The 22,169-nt window shown below is 38.9% G+C and overlaps 1 protein-coding gene across 3 annotated transcripts in view; it reads right to left on the bottom strand.

Annotated features, from left to right (window-relative positions):
* PRKN (parkin RBR E3 ubiquitin protein ligase) overlaps positions 1-22,169 on the bottom strand; it is a 919,793-nt gene that overhangs the window by 685,555 nt on the left and 212,069 nt on the right. Inside the window, exon 4 of one of the 3 annotated variants that reach the window (XM_025384066.1) lies at positions 1,905-1,988. The exons of the other annotated variants lie outside the window; for them this stretch is intronic. Within the exon in view, the coding sequence (XP_025239851.1) occupies positions 1,905-1,988 (84 nt within the window). The remainder of the gene's footprint in view (positions 1-1,904; positions 1,989-22,169) is intronic. 3 annotated transcript variants of the gene reach the window in all.

Here is a 22,169-nt window from a genome sequence, read left to right as displayed (position 1 = left end):
TTTCAGGACTCCTTTGAAAGACAGGGCTCCTAAAGGATTTGGGCTACTCTCAGCCCAGTACCCAGGACTACAACTCATGACTGACTGCATTAAACAACATGCCAGACCCAGGACTTTCTGTGTCGCACAGGAAGAGTGAATATTGGCCCCAAACTCAGGTTTCAGTTACAGATATAACTCAAACACTATACATATACTGTTGTATATATGTATACCCTATACATACATATAATGTTGACCCTAAAAACTTGTAAGCATAAACCTATCGGGTTGTACTTACAAGTTTTTAGGGGCAAGATTATATGAATGTATATATGTATCACACATATGTATCTGTGGAAACATAGATGTATATATAATTACACTATTAGATGTAATTATATCTACATATTATGTATGCTATAATATAAACATATTATACTTATATACATGTAAAGGTATGTAATTATACTTAAGAATGCCGCCCTAGGAAATATGCGCTTTAATTTCATCCCAGTGGGAAACTGGCAAGACTATGTGATGTCTCAAAAATCTGTGAGTGACATACAAGTCATTATTTTTCTTCAGGATTTCTTTCTTCAGGATTTGGATGGACAAAAATCTGTTCATAGCCCCTAGCCCTAGTCTGGTGGAGAGTGACTGTTTATTGTTGCCCACTGCTGTCTTGGTATCCTTCCGATCAGCCAGCAGATTGGCGAGAGAAAGCTCCTTTAATGATTCTCGCTCAAACATGGTACCTGTTGCTGTTGACAGACTCTGTTCCTTAGAGAAGATATGAATGGCCAGCTGGCTCTGACAGTTTGGGAACTAACGCTGACATTTGTGTTGGCACCATAACAGTATTTACAACTCAGGAAATGTATACAGTCAGATTACGATGGAGCCAGCGAGTTTTGAGGTTTTTTTTTTAAAAAAATACAACAATATACATGTTAAACATGACCATAATAACAAAATTATCTTAAAAATAATTTCAGAGTGGCCGGGGGTAGTGGCTCATGCCTGTAATCCCAGCACTTTGGGAGGCCGAGGCGGGCAGATCGTGAGGTCAGGAGATCGAGACCATCCTGGCTAACACGGTGAAACCCCATCTCTGCTTAAAATACAAAAAGAAAATTAGCTAGGTGTGCTGGTGGGCGCCTGTAGTCCCAGCTACTCCGGAGGCTGAGGCAGGAGAATGGCATGAACCCGGGAAGCACGGCTTGCAGTGAGCCGAGATTGCGCCACTGCACTCCAGCCTGGGCAACAAAGTGAGACTCTGACTCAAAATAAATAAATAAACAAACAAACAAACAAACAAATTCAGAACTTAGGGATTCTTTCAGGAAATATCTGCTGTCTATGAAACATATGGCATATACTTGCAAAGAGAGAAAGGATAACAAAGAACAGAGGATGGTAATTCGATTTCAGAGCTGGCCACTCATACTATATTTTGTAATAGTCCACTATGTCAGAAAACTACTAAAGAAAGGTAGAAGGAGATAAAGCAGAAAAAAAAATCAATTTTTAATTATGGGGAATATAAATATAAAATATCACTGGAGCAGGAAAAAAGGTGAATCTTATACTTTTGTTATTTTTCTTTTGGAAGCTCTGAACTGGCTCTCCTCTTGCGTTTCCTTTTCTTTCTATGGATGTAACTTTGTAAGGAGTTAAAATTGACACATTTCTACATGGTCCCCAAAATTGTTAAGTCACTAGGAAAGCGACCCTGGAAGGCAGGGTCACAGGCTGGATTTTTGGTGAATGTAATTAACATATTTGAATATCATAACAATTTTGGTAAACATTATTAGATGGAAGAACAGTCAGTTGACATTTTTGTCTCTAATTTCCTAGCAAACAGTGAAGATGCCATCATTTTCTCGCAATAAGAGGAATGAATGCGACCAGGTACTTACTGCAGTAGTCCCAGGGCAGTGTGGGGATTGGCATTCACCGCTCATCCGGTTTGGAATTAAAACATCATCCCAGCACGATGGACCCTTTGGGAAAAAACAACAAGATATTCTTATATGAGTTATAATAGAAATGTTCTCCTTAAGCCATTTTCTAAACTATGTCCGCTTGTATTACAACATAATAGTGAAATTCGTGGGGTATAATTTTCAAAGTGTGGTCTGCAGACTCTGGGGTTCCTCCTGACTCTTTCAACAGATCTGCTAGGTCAAAACTATATTCATCAATATACAAAGACTGTATTTGATGTTTTGCTCCAAATATGTTCATTTTCCACTTGTAGCCTTCCCCTAGGGCTGAGGTTAAATGCTGCCTTACTAGAAAGGCCATCCCTGACTTTGCTCCACTTCGCTGTCTGCCCTTCCGGGCTTCCTTTTCTTCATAATAATTATCACCACCGTCCCGCCCAACCCCACTAATGCAGTGGCCCAGCACAGAGCAAGGGCTGTCTGTCCCTACTGACCACAGCTACACAAAAGCCAACTTGGTCTACTCTGTTCCCTGAGGCATCCTAACACCTACAGAAGGGCCTGGCATCGAGGGGGTGCTCAGCAAACTTTCCTAGGCATCAAAGAAATAAAAATTCAAATAACAGCAACACTTCTTTTAAATTAGAGAAGATCACTTAAAATGAATTATCAGTGTCAATGATTGCATTTCTATTGTTTATGCTTTCCAGTCTGGGGTATTTTGTCATGGCAGTCCTGGCAGACAAATAGAGGGGCTATGGAAATGTTTTTTATCATAACTGTGCTGGTGGCTTTATGTTGTTATGTACTTGTCAGAACTCCTCAAATTGTACCCTTCAAATGGAGGAAGTCTATTTACACAAATTATTCTCAATAAAGTGAGTGAGGAAAAAAATGAACTGAGAAGTTGACAAGGAAACTCAATAAGAGACAGAGAATCTCTGTAGCAAATGTTGCTTAAAAAAGTGAATATAAATATTTCACTCCATACAGAAAAAAAAAGGGAACATCTTTATAACCTTGGAACAGGTAGAACTTCCTTGTAAGGACACAGAAGACTCTAACCCCACATAAAGAAATGTATAAATTGAATTTCAATGAATATTAAAGCTCATCAAAAACACTAAAATATGAATATACAAGCCACAGACTTGGGAAATATTAATAATACATATAATTGTCAAATAATCTCAGAGCTAATATAAAGAACACATTAATAATATAGACACAAACACATAAGTTAAAAATATGCAAAAAATTTGAACAGGCTATTCACAAAACAAGACGTATAAGTTGCCAATAATTATATAAAACGATGGTCAACATCATTAATAATCAGGAAAATGCAAGTTAAAATCACAAGATACAATTTCACTTGACTTCACATCTTAGCCACTATCATAATACTAAATGTCAGTGAGGATAAAGATTAACAAACACTCTCACATGTAATTGGTGGAAATGTAAAACAACTAATTTGAAAGTGGTTTTGGATTTTCTTTCTTTCTTTTCTTTTTTTTTTTTTTTTGATACAGAGTTTTACTCAGTCGCCCAGGCTGGAGTGCAGTGGCGAGATCTCCGCTGACTGCAAACTCTGCCTCCTGGGTTCAAGTGATTCTCCTGCCTCAGCCTTCTGAGTAGCTAGGATTACAGGAATGCACCACCGCACCTGGCTAATTTTTGAATTTTTAGTAGACATGGGGTCTCACCACATTGGCCAGGCTGGTCTGGAACTCCTGACGTCAAAAGATCCGCCTGCCTCGGCCTCTCATAGTTGGGATTACAGGCTAGAGCCGCAGCGCCCAGCCCTGGAATTTCTTATTATGTTAAACATATAGTTAAACTATGACTCAGCACTGTCACTCCAAGGTGTTGGTCCAAGGAAAATGAGAATATATGCACACATACAGCAACATAGACTCGTATAAGAATCTAACATCACAGCCTTACTCATGTTAACCCAAACCTGGAGACAAGCAAATGTCCTTTGACAGTGACTAGAATAAACCATGGGGTATCACACAATAGCACAGACTCAGAAATGAAAAGAGATCTACTGAGCTACACAACAATACGTCATATTTACAGAACAACAGAAGTGTCCTGTGGAAACTTCTACTTGTCCTTTTCATCATCCACTTTTTTTTCTCTCCTGTTTGTAATATACATAGTGCATCTCGAACCACAAGTTTAGGTTATACACAGCAGAGCAACAATATCGAAAGAGTCTGGGCTCCTGTCACCATGAAGTGCCATAGCAGCCTTGAACCACCGATCTAAATGTTCACATGAGAGAAAAACTGAACTGTCACATTACATACTTCACTGTTACTTTGAATTTTTAAGATGTTCACTGTCAAACCCAATGGTCACTATTATTACAATTAAATTAACTGTTTTCATAGAAAAATCAATGGAACACACAAAACAGTAGCAATATTCTATGATCTAAAAACCAACAAGAATTTTCTTTCACATACATGAGGATGTTGACATAGGAAGATAAACAAGTCGATTGGAAGACAAAAGTAAAATATTACTTATAATATATCAGGGAATAAAACCTTATTTATAAGTTCATGAGTTTTTACAATTACAGAAGTTGACCAGGAAACCCTAACTTTTAAGAAATCATTGATCATTTTGATGAAAATCTTTACCAAATGTGTTCTAGAGTCCATCCTTATTTCAGCAGATCACATGTGACATGCACATGATGACTTAGCTTTCTAAAAAGAGCAATTGTATAATGAATACATGCCACTTGCCAGAAGCCACAGTTAATACCATATGTACCTTATCTCTGGTGACCCAGAAACAAAGCAAGGCAGGCGGTACCACAGCCTGTTTTACAGATGGAGAGACTAAGGTTTGGAGATGCTAAGAGATATGTCCAAGGCTACAAGTTTACAAAGCAACAAAGTCAATTTATCATAGAAGTATTTGTTGTTTTGTTTACTTTTCAGACACAGTTTTTAAAAAATACAGGTCAAATAAATAAGCTTTTTAAATTTGCTGTTTTTACCATGAAATACAGTGATATCCTTGCTAACTATATCTCTGTCCTTCAGAGGCAGATGTCAGACAGACATCACCATCATGCCAGGGTGGTGGACACTTTCCTATCTGGTGGGTAGGAAATTAGTAACTAAATTTACTAATTATGAAAAGAGGCACCAAGTTAAGATTTTGCTACAAGAAATCTGTATGGACATACATTTTTGGAATATATATCAGTATCTTTACATACCTTTGGCCTCTTTGCTTATAACCTACTTTTCTTTTATTTATTTATTTTACTATACTTCTATTAAGTTCCAGGTACATGTACACAATGTGCAGATTTGTTACATATGTATACATGTGCCATGTTGGTGCGCTGCACCCATTAACTCGTCATTTACATTAGGCATATCTCCTAATGCTATCCCTCCCCGCTCCCCCCTCCCCACAATAGGCCCTGGTGTGTGATGTTCCCCTTCCTGAGTCCAAGTGATCTCATCGTTCAGTTCCCACCTATGAGTGAGAACATGCAATGTTTGGTTTTCTGTTCTTGCGATAGTTTGCTCAGAATGATGGTTTCCAGCTGCATCCATTTCCCTACAAAGGACACGAACTCATCCTTCTTTATGGCTGCATAGTATTCCATGGTGTATATGTGCCACATTTTCTTAATCCAGTCTGTCACTGATGGACATTTGGGTTGATTCCAAGTCTTTGCTATTGTGATAAACATATGTGTGAATGTGTCTTTATAACAGCATGATTTGTAATCCTTTGGGTATATACCCAGTAATGGGATTGCTGGGTCAAATGGCATTTCTAGTTCTAGATCCTTGAGGAATTGCCACATTGTTTCCAACAATGGCTGAACTAGTTTACACTCCCACCAACAGTGTAAAAATGTTCCTATTTCTCCACACCCTCTCCAGCACCTGTTGTTTCCTGACCTCTTAATGACTGCCATTCTAACCGGTGTGAGATAGTATCTCATTGTGGTTTTGATTTGCATTTCTCTGATGGTGAGTGATGATGAGCATTTTTTCATGTGTCTGTTGGCTGTATAAATGTCTTCTTTTGAGAAGTGTCTGTTCATATCCTTTGCCCACTTTTTGATGGGGTTGTTTGCTTTTTTTTTTGTAAATTTATTGAGTTCTTTGTAGGTTCTGAATATTAGCCCTTTGTCATACGAGTAGATTGAAAAAGTTTTCTCCCATTCTGTAGGTTGCCTCTTCACTCTGATGGTAGTTTCTTTTGCTGTGCAGAAGCTCTTTAGTTTAATTAGATCCCATTTGTCAATTTTGACTTTTGTTGCCGTTGCTTTTGGTGTTTTAGACATGAAGTCCTTGTCCGTGCCTATGTCGTGAATGGTATTACCTAGGTTTTCTTCTAGGGTTTTTATGGTTTTAGGTCTAACATTTAAGTATCTAATCCATCTTGAATTAATTTTCATATAAGGAGTAAGGAAAGGATCCAATTTCAGCTTTCTACTTACGGCTAGCCAATTTTCCCAGCACCATTTATTAAATAGGGAATCTTTTCCTTATTGCTTGTTTTTCTCAGGTTTCTCAAAGATCTGATGGCTGGAGATGTGTAGTATTATTTCTGAGGGTTCTGTTCTATTCCATTGGTCTATATCTCTGTTTTGGTACCAGTACCATGCTGTTTTGGTTACTGTAGCCTTGTAGTATAGTTTGAAGTCAGCGTGATGCCTCCAGCTTTGTTCTTTTGGCTTAAGATTGTCTTGGCAATGCGGGCTCTCTTTTGGTTCCATATGAACTTTAAAGCAGTTTTTTCCAATTCTGTGAAGAAAGTCATTGGTAGCTGAATGGGGATGGCATTTAATCTATAAATTTTGGGCAGTATGGCCATTTTCACGATACTGATTCTTCCTATCCATGAGCATGGTATGTTCTTCCATTTGTTTGTGTCCTCTTTTATTTCACTGAGCAGTGGTTTGTAGTTCTCCTTGAAGAGGTCCTTCATATCCCTTGTAAGGTGGATTCCTAGGTATTTTATTTTCTTTGAAGCAGTTGAGAATGGGAGTTCATTCATGATTTGGCTCTCTGTTTGTCTGTTATTGGTGTAAAAGAATGCTTGTGATTTTTTTTCACATTAATTTTGTATCCTGAGACTTTGCTGAAGTTGCTCATCAGCTTAAGGAGATTTTGGGCTGAGACAATGGGGTTTTCCAAATATACAATCATGTCATCTGCAAACAGGGACAATTTGACTTCTTCTTTTCCTAACTGAATACCCTTGATTTCTTTCTCTTGCCTGATTGCCCTAGCCAGAACTTCCAACACTATGTTGAATAGGAGTGGGGAGAGAGGGCATCCCTGTCTTATGCCAGTTTTCAAAGGGAATGCTTCCAGTTTTTGCCCATTCAGTATGATATTGGCTGTGGGTTTGTCATAAATAGCTCTCATTATTTTGAGGTACGTTCCATCAATACCGAATTTATTGAGAGTTTTTAGCATGAAGGACTGTTGAATATTGTCAAAGGCGTTTCCTGTATCTATTGAGATAATAATGTGGTTTTTGTCTTTGGTTCTGTTTATATGCTGGATTATGCTTATTGATTTGCGTATGTTGAACCAGCCTTGCATCCCAGGGATGAAGCCCACTTGATCATGGTGGATAAGCTTTTTGATGTGCTGCTGGATTCGGTTTGCCGGTATTTTATCGAGGATTTTTGCATCAATGTTCATCAGGGATATTGGTCTAAAATTCTCTTTTTTTGTTGTGTCTCTGCCAGGCTTTGGTATCAGGATGATGTTGGCCTCATAAAATGAGTTAGGGAGGATTCCCTCTTTTTCTATTGATTGGAATAGCTTCAGAAGGAATGGTACCAGCTCCTCCTCGTACCTCTGAAATGGGGGCACAGACAGCACCAAACACCTTCCTAGTGGATCAGGTCTTCTTAGCCTCATCTCTTGTCACTCTATTCCCAGCATTTTCCCCACTTTCTGACAATGTGGCCCATTTTGATTTTCCTTTATTGTTATTCAAAATACCTCAGTATTATATTCTTTATTAAAGGCCTTTAGATAATTTAAATAACATGAAACAGTAGCGTATCTCATGGAATATAGTTTACAGACACATAAGCAATACAACAGCACTAATTCTGCTGGTTCTCCGATAGTCATTAGGATCCCTCCTAAATTTCCATCAGGACATGGGCATGGGAAGACAGTATCTGTGAACTTATCAGTGGCTTCCAATTATTTTACTGAATTTCTTTTTCTTTTTCTTTTCTTTTCTTTTTTTTTTTTTTTTTTTTGATGGAGTCTCGAGCTGTTGCCCAGGTGGGAGTGCAGTGGCACGATCTTGGCAAATTGCAACCTCCGTCTCCCAGTTTCAAGCAATTCTCGTGCCTCAGCCTCCAAGTAGCTGGGATTACAGGCACATGGCACTACATCCATATAAAAAATAATACATACAACTGTATACATACATACAAAAAAATAAAATCCACGCAAAAAAATAATTTTTGTATTTTTTCAGTAGAGATGGGGTTTTACCATGCTGGCAAGCCTGGTCTTTAACTCCTGACTTCAAGTGATCCACCTACCTCAGACTCCCAAAGTACTAGGATTACAGGCTTGAACCACCACAGTCAACCTATTTTACTTACTCTAGTTTCTCAAAGACACCCTTCATTCTTCCTAGTGTTTGAAATCACTACCAAATACTATCATAAAGTTCTGAAAGAGCATTAATTGTTTCTAATTTCAAGTCACTGATTTATTAATTCCTTCAACAAATAATCAGCATCTAATAAGTGACACACATTTTGCCGGATTGTGGAGATGGAATACTGAAAAAGACTTTGAACGTCAGGAGGATAAAAGTGATTAAACAGGCTGGGCGTGGTGGTTCATGCCTGTAATCCCAGCTACTTGGGAGGCTCAGGTAGTGGAATCGCTTGAACCCGGAAGGCAGAGCTTGCAGTGAGCCGAGATCGTGCCACTGCACTCCAGCCTGGGCAAGAGGGTGAGATTCCATCTCAAAAAAAAAAAAAAAAAAAATTAAACAGGCAATTAATACTTAGATTTTTTGAGCATCAATTGGAGGGATGAGAGACTTCGACTTCTGAGGGAGCTGTGTTTTAAGCTGAGAGCAGAGGAATGAGGAGCATCAGAAGGTTTTGCAGGAAGAAGAAGTATTGTGAGCATGGAGAACAGGAGCAAATTCCACCAGCCCTGAGAATGACTCTTGGAATATAGATCCCAAACAAGATGATTTCTCAGATACTGACAATTAATCCATAAATAGTCCATTTTTATTAGTGCAATTCCCTAAATATCTCCATCCACACCACCAGTCTTGATAACAAAATTCAATTATGACGGAGATGTGAATGTAATGTATACAAGTTCCTGATGTCACAGCAATGAGGATGTCAACATGATAAACAGTGGTTTTGTGTCTTGGTATCAGAATGACTGGGTTTCGAATCTAATGGTCACTACCAGCCAGGTAAGGATGGGGGTGTTTCTGAACATCAATTTGATGATATATAATGTGGAAATAACAATTGCACCTAACAAACAGAACTGATCGTTAAATGAGATAAAGCAGTTAGCAAAATACTACACACAGAGTGAATATTAGTGCATACACTGAATAACCACAGTAGGAGAACAATGTGATCATGGAAAGAACTCAGTAGAGAAAGACTCAGAAGATCTATATTCAGGATGTAATCTCACTTGAGCTTCACCTCATTGATTTAACATCTTCATGACTCACTATCTTATCTGTAAAATGTGGGTACAGCTCAGGGTCAAATAAGATAACAAATGAGCTAATAATGTGAAAACCCATTGAAGCTATAGCAAACAGGTCACACAGGCATTAGTAAATGAATGAATGGAGCAAGGGGTAGTCTTGAAACCATCTGATAGGAGAGAGAAGTGGACTCACGCTTACCGCACTTCATAACAACCCCAAACCTGGGGCCACTTTGAAGTAAAAGTGAACTTAAAACAATGCTGCCACTGCTGTTGGCCTCAGCGTTAACCAGAGCACGCGTCTATTCCTGTACTGATCACTCAGTACTGCCGAGTTAACTCAATGGTGGCCTAACTTGAACATCTCAGCTGGTATTGAAGGTTTTCCCAAGTACTACCTCTATAGCTTTGGGTTTCCTGTTTTGTTATGTTTTGTTTTGTTTTGTTTGTGTGTTTTCCGAGACAGGGTCTCGCTCTGTCGCCCAGGCTGGGGTGCAGTTGCGCGATATGGCTCACTGCAGCCAAAACTTCCCGGACTCAAGCGATCCTCCCACTTCAGCCCCCTGAGTAGCTGGACTCCAGGCGTGCTCCACCACACCCGGCTAATTTTTATATTTTTTATGTAGACAAGGTTTCAGAATGTTGGCCAGGCTGGTGTGGAACGCCTGGGCTCAAGCTGTCTGCCTGCCTTGGCCTCCCAAAGTGCTGGGATTACAGGCTTGATGCCCTGCCCCCAGCCTTCTACAGCTTTTAAAACAATATTGTAGATAATTCACTTCCAACACGAAAACGGATTTGGTATCATAAAAAGCAAGCATTTCATAATCTAATCTCAATACCAGAATTTACCCACTCTGAGAAAATTATCACGAGAAAAAAAAGTCACATCACTTAAGAATATTTCTCATTAGTGTAAGTGAAGTGACTTCCTCCACGAACATGCAGCTCCACTGGGTTTTGACACAGTCGATCACCACCATTATTTACCGAGTCCCTCCATGCAGGGTGCACCCATGTTAAACGCATGAAATGCCAACGACCTGTTTCCCCTTTTACAACTTCCAGTCACCAAACTATTCCTGAACCACGAGATGCCTTCAATTATATTACTATGTGTTGACAGCCTTGCTGTAGGTACATTACAGGGATAGCAGAATTTAAATAGCAGTGATTTTTGTTGTTGTTCCGTTTCATAGAATTTAAACAATGGAGACAATAAAGCCTTACAGATCTGGTGATTCACATTAACGCACTCTTAACAGATTTAATTTAGGAGAACCATATGATTATCTTCATCTGTTCAAGCTTCCTTTACTAAAAATAATCTGGCTGTTGCATGGAGGAAAGTTTGCCGTAGCTCAGATTAGAGGCAGTTTCAGGCAGCAAAATATGTTTCTAGCTGTTGAGATGGTAGCACTCATTTCAATTCAAGGCATGTAAATCTATTTGAATAACATTTATTATCATATAAAGATTCATAGTTATCTCAGCTGGCTTTATTATCTTGATAATTATGACTGGAACTCAACTATGCTTATTAAATGAGATAAGAAGTTTATTAGATTTCTAGTGAATGCCCAGATACCATCATCATCATAGAAATATTACTATTTAGTTCTCAAAATTAAGCTTTATGAATAACACATCACATTTCGGTGTGTACTATAGTACTCTAAATCCCCAACTAAAACTTAACTCAATCGCCCACATTTACTTTTCAGAAACGGAAAGGTACAAATAACATTGGATTACGGTTAAAATTATAAAAAGTTCACATTGTATTTATTTCTATTGCTTTTATATAACGTACTGCCCATGAATATGTATCATCAATCTGGGCTATCTTGATCACTGGAGAAAATCTCAACGTTTTGGAGTGGTGTAGGTGAGAAAGGCATGTAGCACTGAATGAAGTGAGAAGCTGGCTAGATTATGACTTAGCAGGGACTATAAGGAAAAGAGTTTTTCAAGAGTCTTAAAGGGCAACAGAACTTAGGCCCCCCAATGAAACATTAAACACGTATGTAACAAGCAGGATTCCAACCAACTCAGAGCTAATGATGCTACCACGTATTTATAAGGTACATTTATCCCCCATCTTTTCACTGGACTGTACATATTGCAGGCAGGGGTTCTTATTCTTGCCCCTTACTGTCCTGGGGTTTGCAGACATAAAAAGAGAAAGCCTTTTTTTTTTTCTTTTAGACAGAGTCTCGCTATGTTGCCCAGGCTGGAATGCAGTGGTGTGACCTTGGCTCACTGCAACCTTCATCTCCTGGGTTCAAGTGATTCTCCTGCCTCAGCCTCTCTAGTAGCTGAGATTATTGGCATGTGCCCCCACATCCACTTAATTTTTGTATTTTTAGTAGAGATGGGGTTTCACCATGTTGGCCAGACTGGTCTTGAACTCCTGACCTCAAGTGATCCGCCCGCATCGGCCTCCCAAAGTGCTGGGATTACAGGTGTGAGCCACCGCGTCCAGGCGAGGAAGGCCTTCTTAATCCAAAAAAGGTTTGGCCAAAACAAGAGTCACTTTGTCCTTGGACAAGTATGTTGGCAAAGACATACATGTTTTTTAATTTGTTTATTTTGTTTTAACATGGTCTGGTTTAATACACATTATATAGATGTGTATCAGTGAAATTTCCCTCTGAGCCTTTTCACTTCCAGATATTCCATGCCTCTTTCTTGTTTCCTCTCTTCTATCTTTCCCTCTGATTGTGTTATAATCAAAGTCCAATTACCTCTAAAAATCATACAGGCCTGTTTCTTCATGATCTAATCAGAGAGAAGAGGAAGTCTTAATTTTAGATTAAAGCTAACTGAATTTGTAGTTATCTGGGCATTCTTATCAATGATTTAAACCAGCTACAGTTTATTCTGAAAGTATTTTAAGTTTCTCACAGGTTTCTGCAAGAATTTCCCCAAATTATTATTTTATCATTTATCCTCCTTTTTGATCGATGTTTTGGACTTAAAAAAAGCAACTTCTCTTAAAATTGTTCTATCAATGTACATGGATTTCATCAAATGAAGTGGAAAAGATTGGTGCTGAAGAACAAATAAGCTCTTGGTTATAAATCATTGACATTCTTAACTTTTTGAAATAATAATACTTTCAGGGGAACAATTTTCTTCCCCCACATGCCTCTCTTTGCTCAGAGAACTGCAGCTCCCACCTTCTTCAGTACCCACCTCACTCACTCATCCACAACGTCGTCCATAAACTCTCTGCATGATGAGTGCGTCACTTCAGGCAGAGGGAAGAGAGTGGGCAGGCTGCTGGGACTGCAAACCTGCGCTCAAATTCCCCAGACTACCTTCACCAGTCACATGGCAGACATGGAGGCTGGTGACCCAACATCCATTTCCCTCTTGGTTCAAAAGTTGAAAGGATACACTTTATTGATATCCCAACACCTCGTGTAGTACCACAACTGCTACCTGTGAGCACAGCTATGGCTGAAAATATCAGCAATCCTTTGCGTGCTAGAACAATATGCATATTGTTCTTTAGCTTGGGTGCCTTCATTGCCTGTATCTTCTACTGACTTCAATATTGGCCTATTCTACTGCTCTGAAAAGCAAACCTCATCCCACTAGCTGCAAACTCACTGATATCTGTTTCCGTTCCCAGCATACCAAACGCTCCCCGCCAGGACAGTTCTACAGTACCGTTACACATCACATAATGACATTTTGGTCAACAACAGATAGCATATTCACAGTCGTCCCATAAGATTATAATGGGGCTGAAAAATTTCTATCACCTAGTAACAGCCTAGCCATCATAACGTCACAGCACAATGCATTACTCACTTGTTTGTGGTGATGCAGGTGTAAACAAACCTACTGTACTTCCAGTTGTACAAAAGTATAGCATGCACAGTCATGCACAGCACATAATACTTGATAATGACAACAAATGACAATGCAACTGGTTTACGTATTTATCATCATTTTATATTATTTTAACATATACTCATATATATATTTAAAGTGGACTGCAAAATAGCCTGAGACAGGTCCTACAGGAGGTATCCAGAAGAAGGCATGGTTATCCTCAGAGATGACAGCTCCATGCATGACGTTGCCCCTGAAGACCTTCCAAGAGGACAACATGTGGAGATGGAAGACAGTGATATTGATAGGCTAATTTACATGTTTGTCTTTTCATTTTAACAACAACAACAAAAGTTTAAATGGCAATAAATAAAACAATGGGCCCAGCGCGGTGGTTCACACTTCTAATCCCAGTACTTTGGGAGGCCTGTAGTCCCAGCTACCTGGGGAGGCTGAGGCAGGAGAATGGTGTGAACCTGGGAGGTGGAGCCTGCAGTGAGCTGAGATCGCGCCACTGTACTCCAGCCTGGGCGACAGAGCGAAGACTCTGTCTCAAAAAATCAAATCAAATCAAATAAAATTTAAAAAAAGAAAAAAAAAAAAGCTACGCTAAGCTAAGGTTAATTTATTACTGAAGAAGAAATTTATTGTAGGCTAAGTGTAAGTATACATAAAGTCTGCAGCAGCGTACAATAATGTCCTAGGCCTTCCCATTCATACACAGTTCACTCACTGATTCACCCAGAGCAACTGAGAGTACTGCAAGTTCTATTCATATCTAGGGGTATTAAAAAAATTCTTTTTTAAATCTTTTATACTATATTTTTACTGTACCTTTTCTGTTTATGTATATTTAGATGCACAAATTATTACCACTGTGTTACTGTTACCTACAGTATTCAATATAGTAACATGCTGTCCACGTTCACCGCCTCGGAGCAATAGGCAGGCCTATTCTACCGCTCTGAAAGCCTAGTGTCTGGTAGGCTACAGCATCTAGCTGTGTCTAAGCACACGCTGTGATGTTCACACAATGACGAAATCACCTAACAACACATTGTTAGAACCTATCCCACCACAGTTCAGCAATGTGTGACTGTACTTCCACTGCCCCATGCACGTTTGCCACTTAATGGCTGTTTATTTTATTGATGGAGCAAAATTAGTGCAAGTAAAATAGAGGGACCTAGAGGAAGTCTCTTGTAAATTGCCTATGATTATTAGCTGAATATTCTTTCAAAATAGCCCATCCCACCACTCCCACTATTAATTTTATCTATTCCATGAATAATTTTTAACAAAAATGAAAAATCCAGGATGGTTTATGTAAGGAAAAAATTAAGAGTTTTTTTTTTAAATGTTCATTTTTTAATTCATGGCTGGGGGTTGTGGCTCAGGCCTGTAATCCCAGAACTTTCAGAGGCCGAGGCGGGTGGATCACCTGAGGTCAGGAGTTCAAGACCAGCCTGGCCAATGTGGTGAAACCCTGTCTCTACTAAAAATACAAAAATTAGTCAGTCATGGTGACATTTGCCTGTAATCCCAGCTAACTCAAGAGGCTGAGGCAGGATAATCACTTGAACTCGGGAGGCAGAGGTTGCAGTGAGCCAAGATCATACCACTGCACACCAGCCTGGGCAACAGAGGGAGACTCTCTCTCTAAAAAAAAAAAAAATACATATTTTTTATTCACAATACTAGCATATACCAGATTTCAACTGATTGTAGCATATGGGATAAGTTGAAATTTGATATTCCATAAGCCTGTGGGTCTTTTATGTTAACAGCTCAAATTGGCTTCATTAAAATTATATATGTTATCAGCCAACAGATCATGGGTTCTCAGCATCTGAAGAAATTCAACATTCTCTCATTTTTCATAGTTTTAACTTCTCATGACTTTAGTGCATGGATATATTTGCTCAGTTGTATCCTATGGCTTCTAACATCTGATTATGCTTCTTGAGATGAGTCTGAAAGCTGAGGCATGTTCATGCTCAATCTTGATACATGCCATATTAATGCATTTATTCATAGAAGTATTAGTAATTGTGATATTATTCAGGAATCAAAAAACAAAGGGAAACTCGGAGCTTGCTTGTTACCCCAAATTAGGCTCTGGTTTAAGGAAATCTTTTCCCAAAATCATGCTACTTAATTTTAGCTAATTTAGATGACATCTGCCGTTCGTGTACCTGAGGCCAAGAAAGCAGTAATATTTTAATTAGAACTTAGTGTTAAACATTTTTAAGTTTTATAATAAAGCCACTTTTCTGGGCAATTTTGCAGGGCCTCACTTTGACTCCCTGCTACCTCAAAATGACTAAGCAAAGGAGAGCTGAATTGGGCATTTATCAAGAAAACTATAAATAATTTATTGGAAATAAATATGAGTGCCATAAACCATAAACTTGTAAAGGCTTTGTGTTTTGCTGGTGTGAATAAGATAGGGACATTACAACTGGGAGCCATTAAATGAAAAGAATAGGGTTACTAAGCAAGATGACAAGTTAATACTTAAAAAAAGATTAGGGCAAGATTTGATTTAACAGATCAGATCCTCCTTTACAGTCTGTCTTCACACAAAATCACAAAGTCTTATGTGACTCAGATTTCTTTTGAAGTCATCAGAGGTTGCCATTCTGGGAATCATAAGTGGTGACAGTTGATAGCCAGACAGCCATGAATGAGGCAGAAAGTTAACATGAAATTCCCAAAGCTCAGCACTCGAGCCTTTTCAGAATCTGGAAATCGCTGTTCACAGCTCCACGGCCCCTGACGGCATCAGTCTATGAGAACAAGGTCAAGTGGAAGGCATAGCAGAACATGAATTGTAGTCTGAGATCTCAAGGAAATCAAGGAATCTATTTGGAAAAGCAAGGACAATAGTTGGGAACCATTAGCAACACTACAGACAGAACAGGCAGATACTCTGTTGCCCAACTCAAAAGGGAATTCATATTCTCCAAATCTTGACCTCTAACTAGCTGTTGTTCTTGTAATTTGTAAATCGGTGTCCTCCTTTTTACACGCAAAGCCAGCATCTTATATTAATACCTCATACTCCCTTTTGGATGACCGCAGCAACTTGTCAACTAATTTTGTGCTGTCCCTCTCAGTTCCCTCAAATATATGCACATATCTGCCGGAGGAATATTTCCAAAGAAAAACAAAACCCTGCCCATCTCCTGTATAAACCCCTCTCATGGTTCCTCCTTATTTCAGGACAGTTTATGCTCCCTGGAGCCTAACACAGCTCAGGAAGTCTTTTCTCATCTGCCACTTCCCTCCTTCCCCACCTCTCTCCACCCACCTTATTGTCACCCTCTGCATAGAAATCCACAGGCACACCTATGAGGAAACACAGAGTTATGTGTGATTTTGAATCTTCCTGGAAACTTTCTCTGCTTTGAAATTTTTTTTTTTTTTACTTTCTGGGGTCTTTCAGTCAGAAGGTCTCAGGAATGTTTAATGAGAATAATGCATTTAGAGTTAGTATAATGCTGCATTTAAGTAACTTTTATTGGAAAAATGAATTCTCAACTTTCTCAAATATTCCTCACCTGCTCTGTGCTATTGCCTACTGCAAGTACATCTATCTTAAGGTCCAGGTTGTCACATTTTGCTTTCCTGCTGAAAATTTTCTGTTGACTGCGTTTCCTTAGGATTCTTCCCCAGCAACTGAGACTGATGGAAACAAAAGTTTCTCTGTTTCAAATGAAGATTCAGAGTAATGACTATCATCCTGTGTGTTTATTAGAACCCCGTGAATTGAGATGATTTCTAGAGAGAGAGTGCAATAGAAAAATACAGAATTTAGAATAAAAGTACATAAGTTCAAGATTCATTACTTTATATATGAAATTGTACCCTTAGGCAAGTAATTTCAATTCTATAATGCTCAGGTTTGTCTAGGTGTAAAACAAGAAATAATATCAGCTCTCGATATCCTGTAAGTTTTTTGGTGAGGATAAAACAAACAAAACACATGAAAGGTTCTTTTCCACCCTTAAAACACTGTAATGTTAGTTACAGGCATAAGTTGGAGATACTGTGGGTTCAGTTCCAGATCACCACAATAAAGTAGATATCACAATAAAGCAAGTCACAAAAAGCTGAGAATTCTCAGTGCACAAAAAAGTATGCTTGCACTATATTGTAGTCTGTTAGGTATGCAATAGCCTTTCATCTAAAATGAGAATGGACATGTCTTAATTAAAAAGTACTTTATTGCTAAAAAATGTTAACTCTCATCTGAGCCTTCAAGTCATAACCTTTTTTGCTATGGCAGGTCTTGCATCGATGCTGATGGCTGCTGACTGTTCAGGGTGATGGCTGCTGAAAGCTGGGGTGGATGTGGCAATGTCTTAAGACAACAATGAAGTTTGCTGCACTGATGGATTCTTCATTTCATAAAAGATTTCTCTGTAGCATGCCATTCTGTCTGATGGCAGCAGAACTTTCAAAACTGGAGTCAGTCTCTCAAACCCTGTGGCTGCTAGATCATCTAAGTTTATTTCATGTCTGAAATCCTGTGTTGACATTTCAACAATGTTCACAGCACCTTCACCAGGAGTAGGTTTTGTCTCAAGAAACCACCTTCTTTGTTCATCCAAAAGAAGTAACTCCTCATCCGTTCACATTTCATTATGAGATTGCAGAAATTAAGTCACAACTTCAGGCTTCACTTCTAATTCTACTGTTCTTGATATTTTCACCCCATCTTCAGTTACCTGCTCCACTGAAGTCTTGAATCCCTTAAAGTCATCCATGAGGGTTAGAATCGACTTCTTCCAACTCCTATTAATGTTAATATTTTGGCCTCCACTCATGAATCATGAAGTTCTTAATGGCACCTAGAATGGTGAATCCTTTCCAGAAAGTTTCCAGTTTACCTTCTCCAGATCCATCAGAGGAATTTAATGATCTTTAGTGATCTATGACAGCTATAGCACTATGAAATTTTTTTAAAATAATAAGTCTCGAAAGTCAAAATTACTTCTTGATCCATGGACTGCAGAACGGGTGTTGTTTTACCAGGCATGAAGACAACATTCATTTCCCTATACATTTCCATCAGAATTCCTGGGTGACCAGGTGCACTGGCGATAAGAAGTAATATTGTGATAGGAATGTTTTTTCCTGAGCTGTGGGTCTCAACAGTGAGCTTAAAATATCCACTAAACCGTGCTGTAAACACAGGTGGGCTGTCATCTAGGCTTTGTTGTTCCAGTTATAGAACACAGGCACAGTAGACTTAGCATAATCTTAAGGGATCTAGGATTTTCAAAATGGTAAATGAGCGTTGTCTTCAAATTAAAGTCACCCACTGCATTACCCCTAACAAGAGAGTCAGCCTGATCTTTGAAGCATTGAAACCAGGCATTGACTTCTATCTAGCTAAGAAAGCCCTAGATGGCATCTTCTTTCAATAGATGGCTGTGCCATCTACACTGAAAATCTATAGATTACTGTGGCCACCTTCATCATTGATCGTAGCTAGGTCTTCCACATAACTTGCAATAGCTTCTCCATCCACACTCACCCTGAACTTGAACTGTGATGGAGATGGTTTCTTTCCTTAAACCTCACGAATCTACCTCTGCCAGGTGAACAACTTTTCTTGTGCAGCTTCCTCACCTCTCTCAGCCTTCACAGAATTGAAGAGGGTAAAGGTCTTTGATCTGGTTTGGCTGTGTCCCCACCCAAATATCATCTTGAATTGTAACTCCTACAGCTTCCAAACGTTGTGGGAGGAACCTGGTGGGGGTAGTTGAATCATGGGGGTAGGTCTTGCCCATGGTATTCTCTTGATAGTGAATGAACCTCACAAGATCAGATGGTTTTATAAGGGGAACTTTCCCTGCACAAGCTCTCTTCTCTTGACGGCCACCATGTGAGATGTACCTTCACCTTCTGCCATGATTGTGAGGACTCCCCAGCCACGTGGAACTGTAAGTGCATTAAACCTCTTTCTTTTTTAAATTGCCTAGTCTCAGGTATATCTTTATCAGCAACATGAGAACGGACTAATACAGGTTTGCTCTGGATTAGGTTTTGGCTTAAGGAAATGTAGCTGGTTTGATCATCTGTCCGGACTACTAAAACTTTTCTTTCTAATCATTTTTGTGTACACTGGAGTAGCACTTTTAATTTCCTTCAAGGAATTTTCCTTTGCATTCTCCACTTAACTAAATGTTTTCCACAAGAGGCCTAGCATTCAATATGCCTTCCTCACTGAGCTCAACCATCTCTAACTTTTTATTTAAATGAGAGACATGCCACTCTTCCTTTCACGTCAACACTTAGAGGCCATCATAGGACTAATTGGTCCAATTTCAATCAATGTTGTGTTGTCTGAGGAAATAGGGAGGCCCAAGGAGAGGGAGAGAGATGTGGGGATGGTTGGCCACTGGAGCAGTCAGAACACACCCAATATTTATCAGTCTCATTTACCATCTCATATGGGTGCGGTTCATAGCATTCTGAAACTATTATAATTGTAACACTAAAGATCACTGATGATACCCCAAAATTTTAGAACAAATTTCATTCTTTTAAAAAAATTATTCTGTGTTTTGTTACTATTTAAGCATCAAAAATAAACTCTGTCTATAAAGGAAAAGACATATATATATATATATATATATATATATATATATGTCTTTTTTTTTTTTTTATATGGAGCCTTGCTGTTGCCCAGGCTGGATGCATTGGCATTGGCATGATCTCGGTTCACTGCAACCTCTGCCTCCCAGGTTCAAGCGATTCTCCTGCCTCAGCCTCCCAAATAGCTGGGATTACAGGCATGTGCCACCACGCCTACCCAATTTTGATGCTTTTAGTAGAGACAGGGTTTTTCCATATTGGCCAGGCTGGTCTCTAACTCTTGACCTCAGGTGATCCACCCGCCATATACTTTTGAAAGACAAAATCTGAACCACTAACTGAAAACAAAGGTCCCCGATCACTGTAACAGATTAATAATAAGGCAAAGGTTTAAAACTTTGTGAGAATTTCCAAAATGTGATACTCAGACATGAACCCGGCACATGCAGTGGGGAAAATGGTGCTGCTGATAGACTTGCTGCTCAATACTGGGTTGCCACAAACCTTTAATTTGCAAAAAACACAATATCAGAGAAGGGCAATGAAGTGACATGAAATAAAGTGAGGTGCACCTGTACTGTTTTCATTTTCATTAAGCCAAACCATAAGAATCTTGCACAACATCTATATTATTCGAGTAGCATGAATAATGCTTTTTATTGTAATTTGGTTTTTACTTCCCAAAGAGAAATATATATTTTTTTCTGATTATGAACTAAATATGTCCTTCTGATTAGTAATAGAACATCAAACCGTCTCCACAGAGATTCAACTTGTCTTTTTAGGAATTAAAAATAGTCACAATCCACTTATCATTACGCAGTTAGTAACTTGACGCCAGAAAGATTTTGACAAAACACAGTACCCTTAATTCTCTTTTACCTTAGGAATGATTTGCATTTCAGGTTAAAGAAATTCTGACACTCAACTAAAAATATCTTCAGACAGATATCTGTAACCTATATATGAATTGATAGCATTTTAAAAACAGAAACGTTGGTATTTCTTCATTTTTCAAAGATTTAATGTTAAGAAGGAATGGTGGCTGGGCGCAGTGGCTCACGCCTGTAATCCCAGCACTTTGGGAGGCCGAGACGGGCAGATCACAAGGTCAGGAGATCGAGACCATCCTGGCTAACACAGTGAAACACCTTCTCTACTAAAACGTACAAAAAAAACTAGCTGGTTGAGGTGGCGGGCGCCTGTAGTCCCAGCTACTCGGGAGGCTGAGGCAGGAGAATGGTGTAAACCTGGGAGGGGGAGCTTGCAGTGAGCTGAGATCCGGCCACTGCACTCCAGCCTGGGCGACAGAGCGAGACTCCATCTCAAAAAAAAAAAAAAAAAAGGAATGGTTACTAGAATTAATATTTTTCCAGGGACACTAAGAATTTGATTATAATTGAAAATTTAAAAATAATTTTTAAAAGAAGTGAAATACACATAGCATTCTCATAAAAACATAAATTATAATATCGATTTAGTTTTTGACAGAGGGAAAAACTGTTAAATGCATTAGATACATATTATCGAAAATATTTGAAGGGGTAGGTCATACTTCCTCTTTCCAAACTTAAAATATCATATTAGGTTGATGCAAAAGTTTTTTTTACCATTAAAAGCAATAGCAAAAACTGCAATTACTTTTGCACCAAACCAGTGTGTACTCTAAAGCCAAATCCTGTAATCTCTTTAAATTTAACTTAACATTTGCGACCTACACCCACTCATGCACTGAAAAGGCAGCTCCATGGAGTCAGCATCTCTACAGGAAGCCTCTGAAGAGGCTGCTTCTATGGGACCAGAACAAGTTCAAGAATTCAGGTTGCTGGTTTCTTTCAATAAAGCTGTGGGAAGTAAGTTTCCCCATATGTAGAAAGTTCTGATGAATTGTAGTTTTGGTATCATTTAGTATTATTTGGATATTAAGAACAGGACTTACAGGAGTGTTCAAAAGTAATCATAATGAATACATTTATGGATGTAATGAAGTCATTGTGTTATACTCTTGCCACAGCTATGCAGATGACCTGAGAGATACCTGGGTTGT

Source organism: Theropithecus gelada, chromosome 4 (genome assembly GCF_003255815.1).
Source record: "Theropithecus gelada isolate Dixy chromosome 4, Tgel_1.0, whole genome shotgun sequence".
NCBI lineage: Eukaryota > Metazoa > Chordata > Mammalia > Primates > Cercopithecidae > Theropithecus > Theropithecus gelada.
The sequence above is the reverse complement of the archived record's forward strand: the minus strand, read 5'-3'. Positions and strand labels throughout refer to the sequence as shown.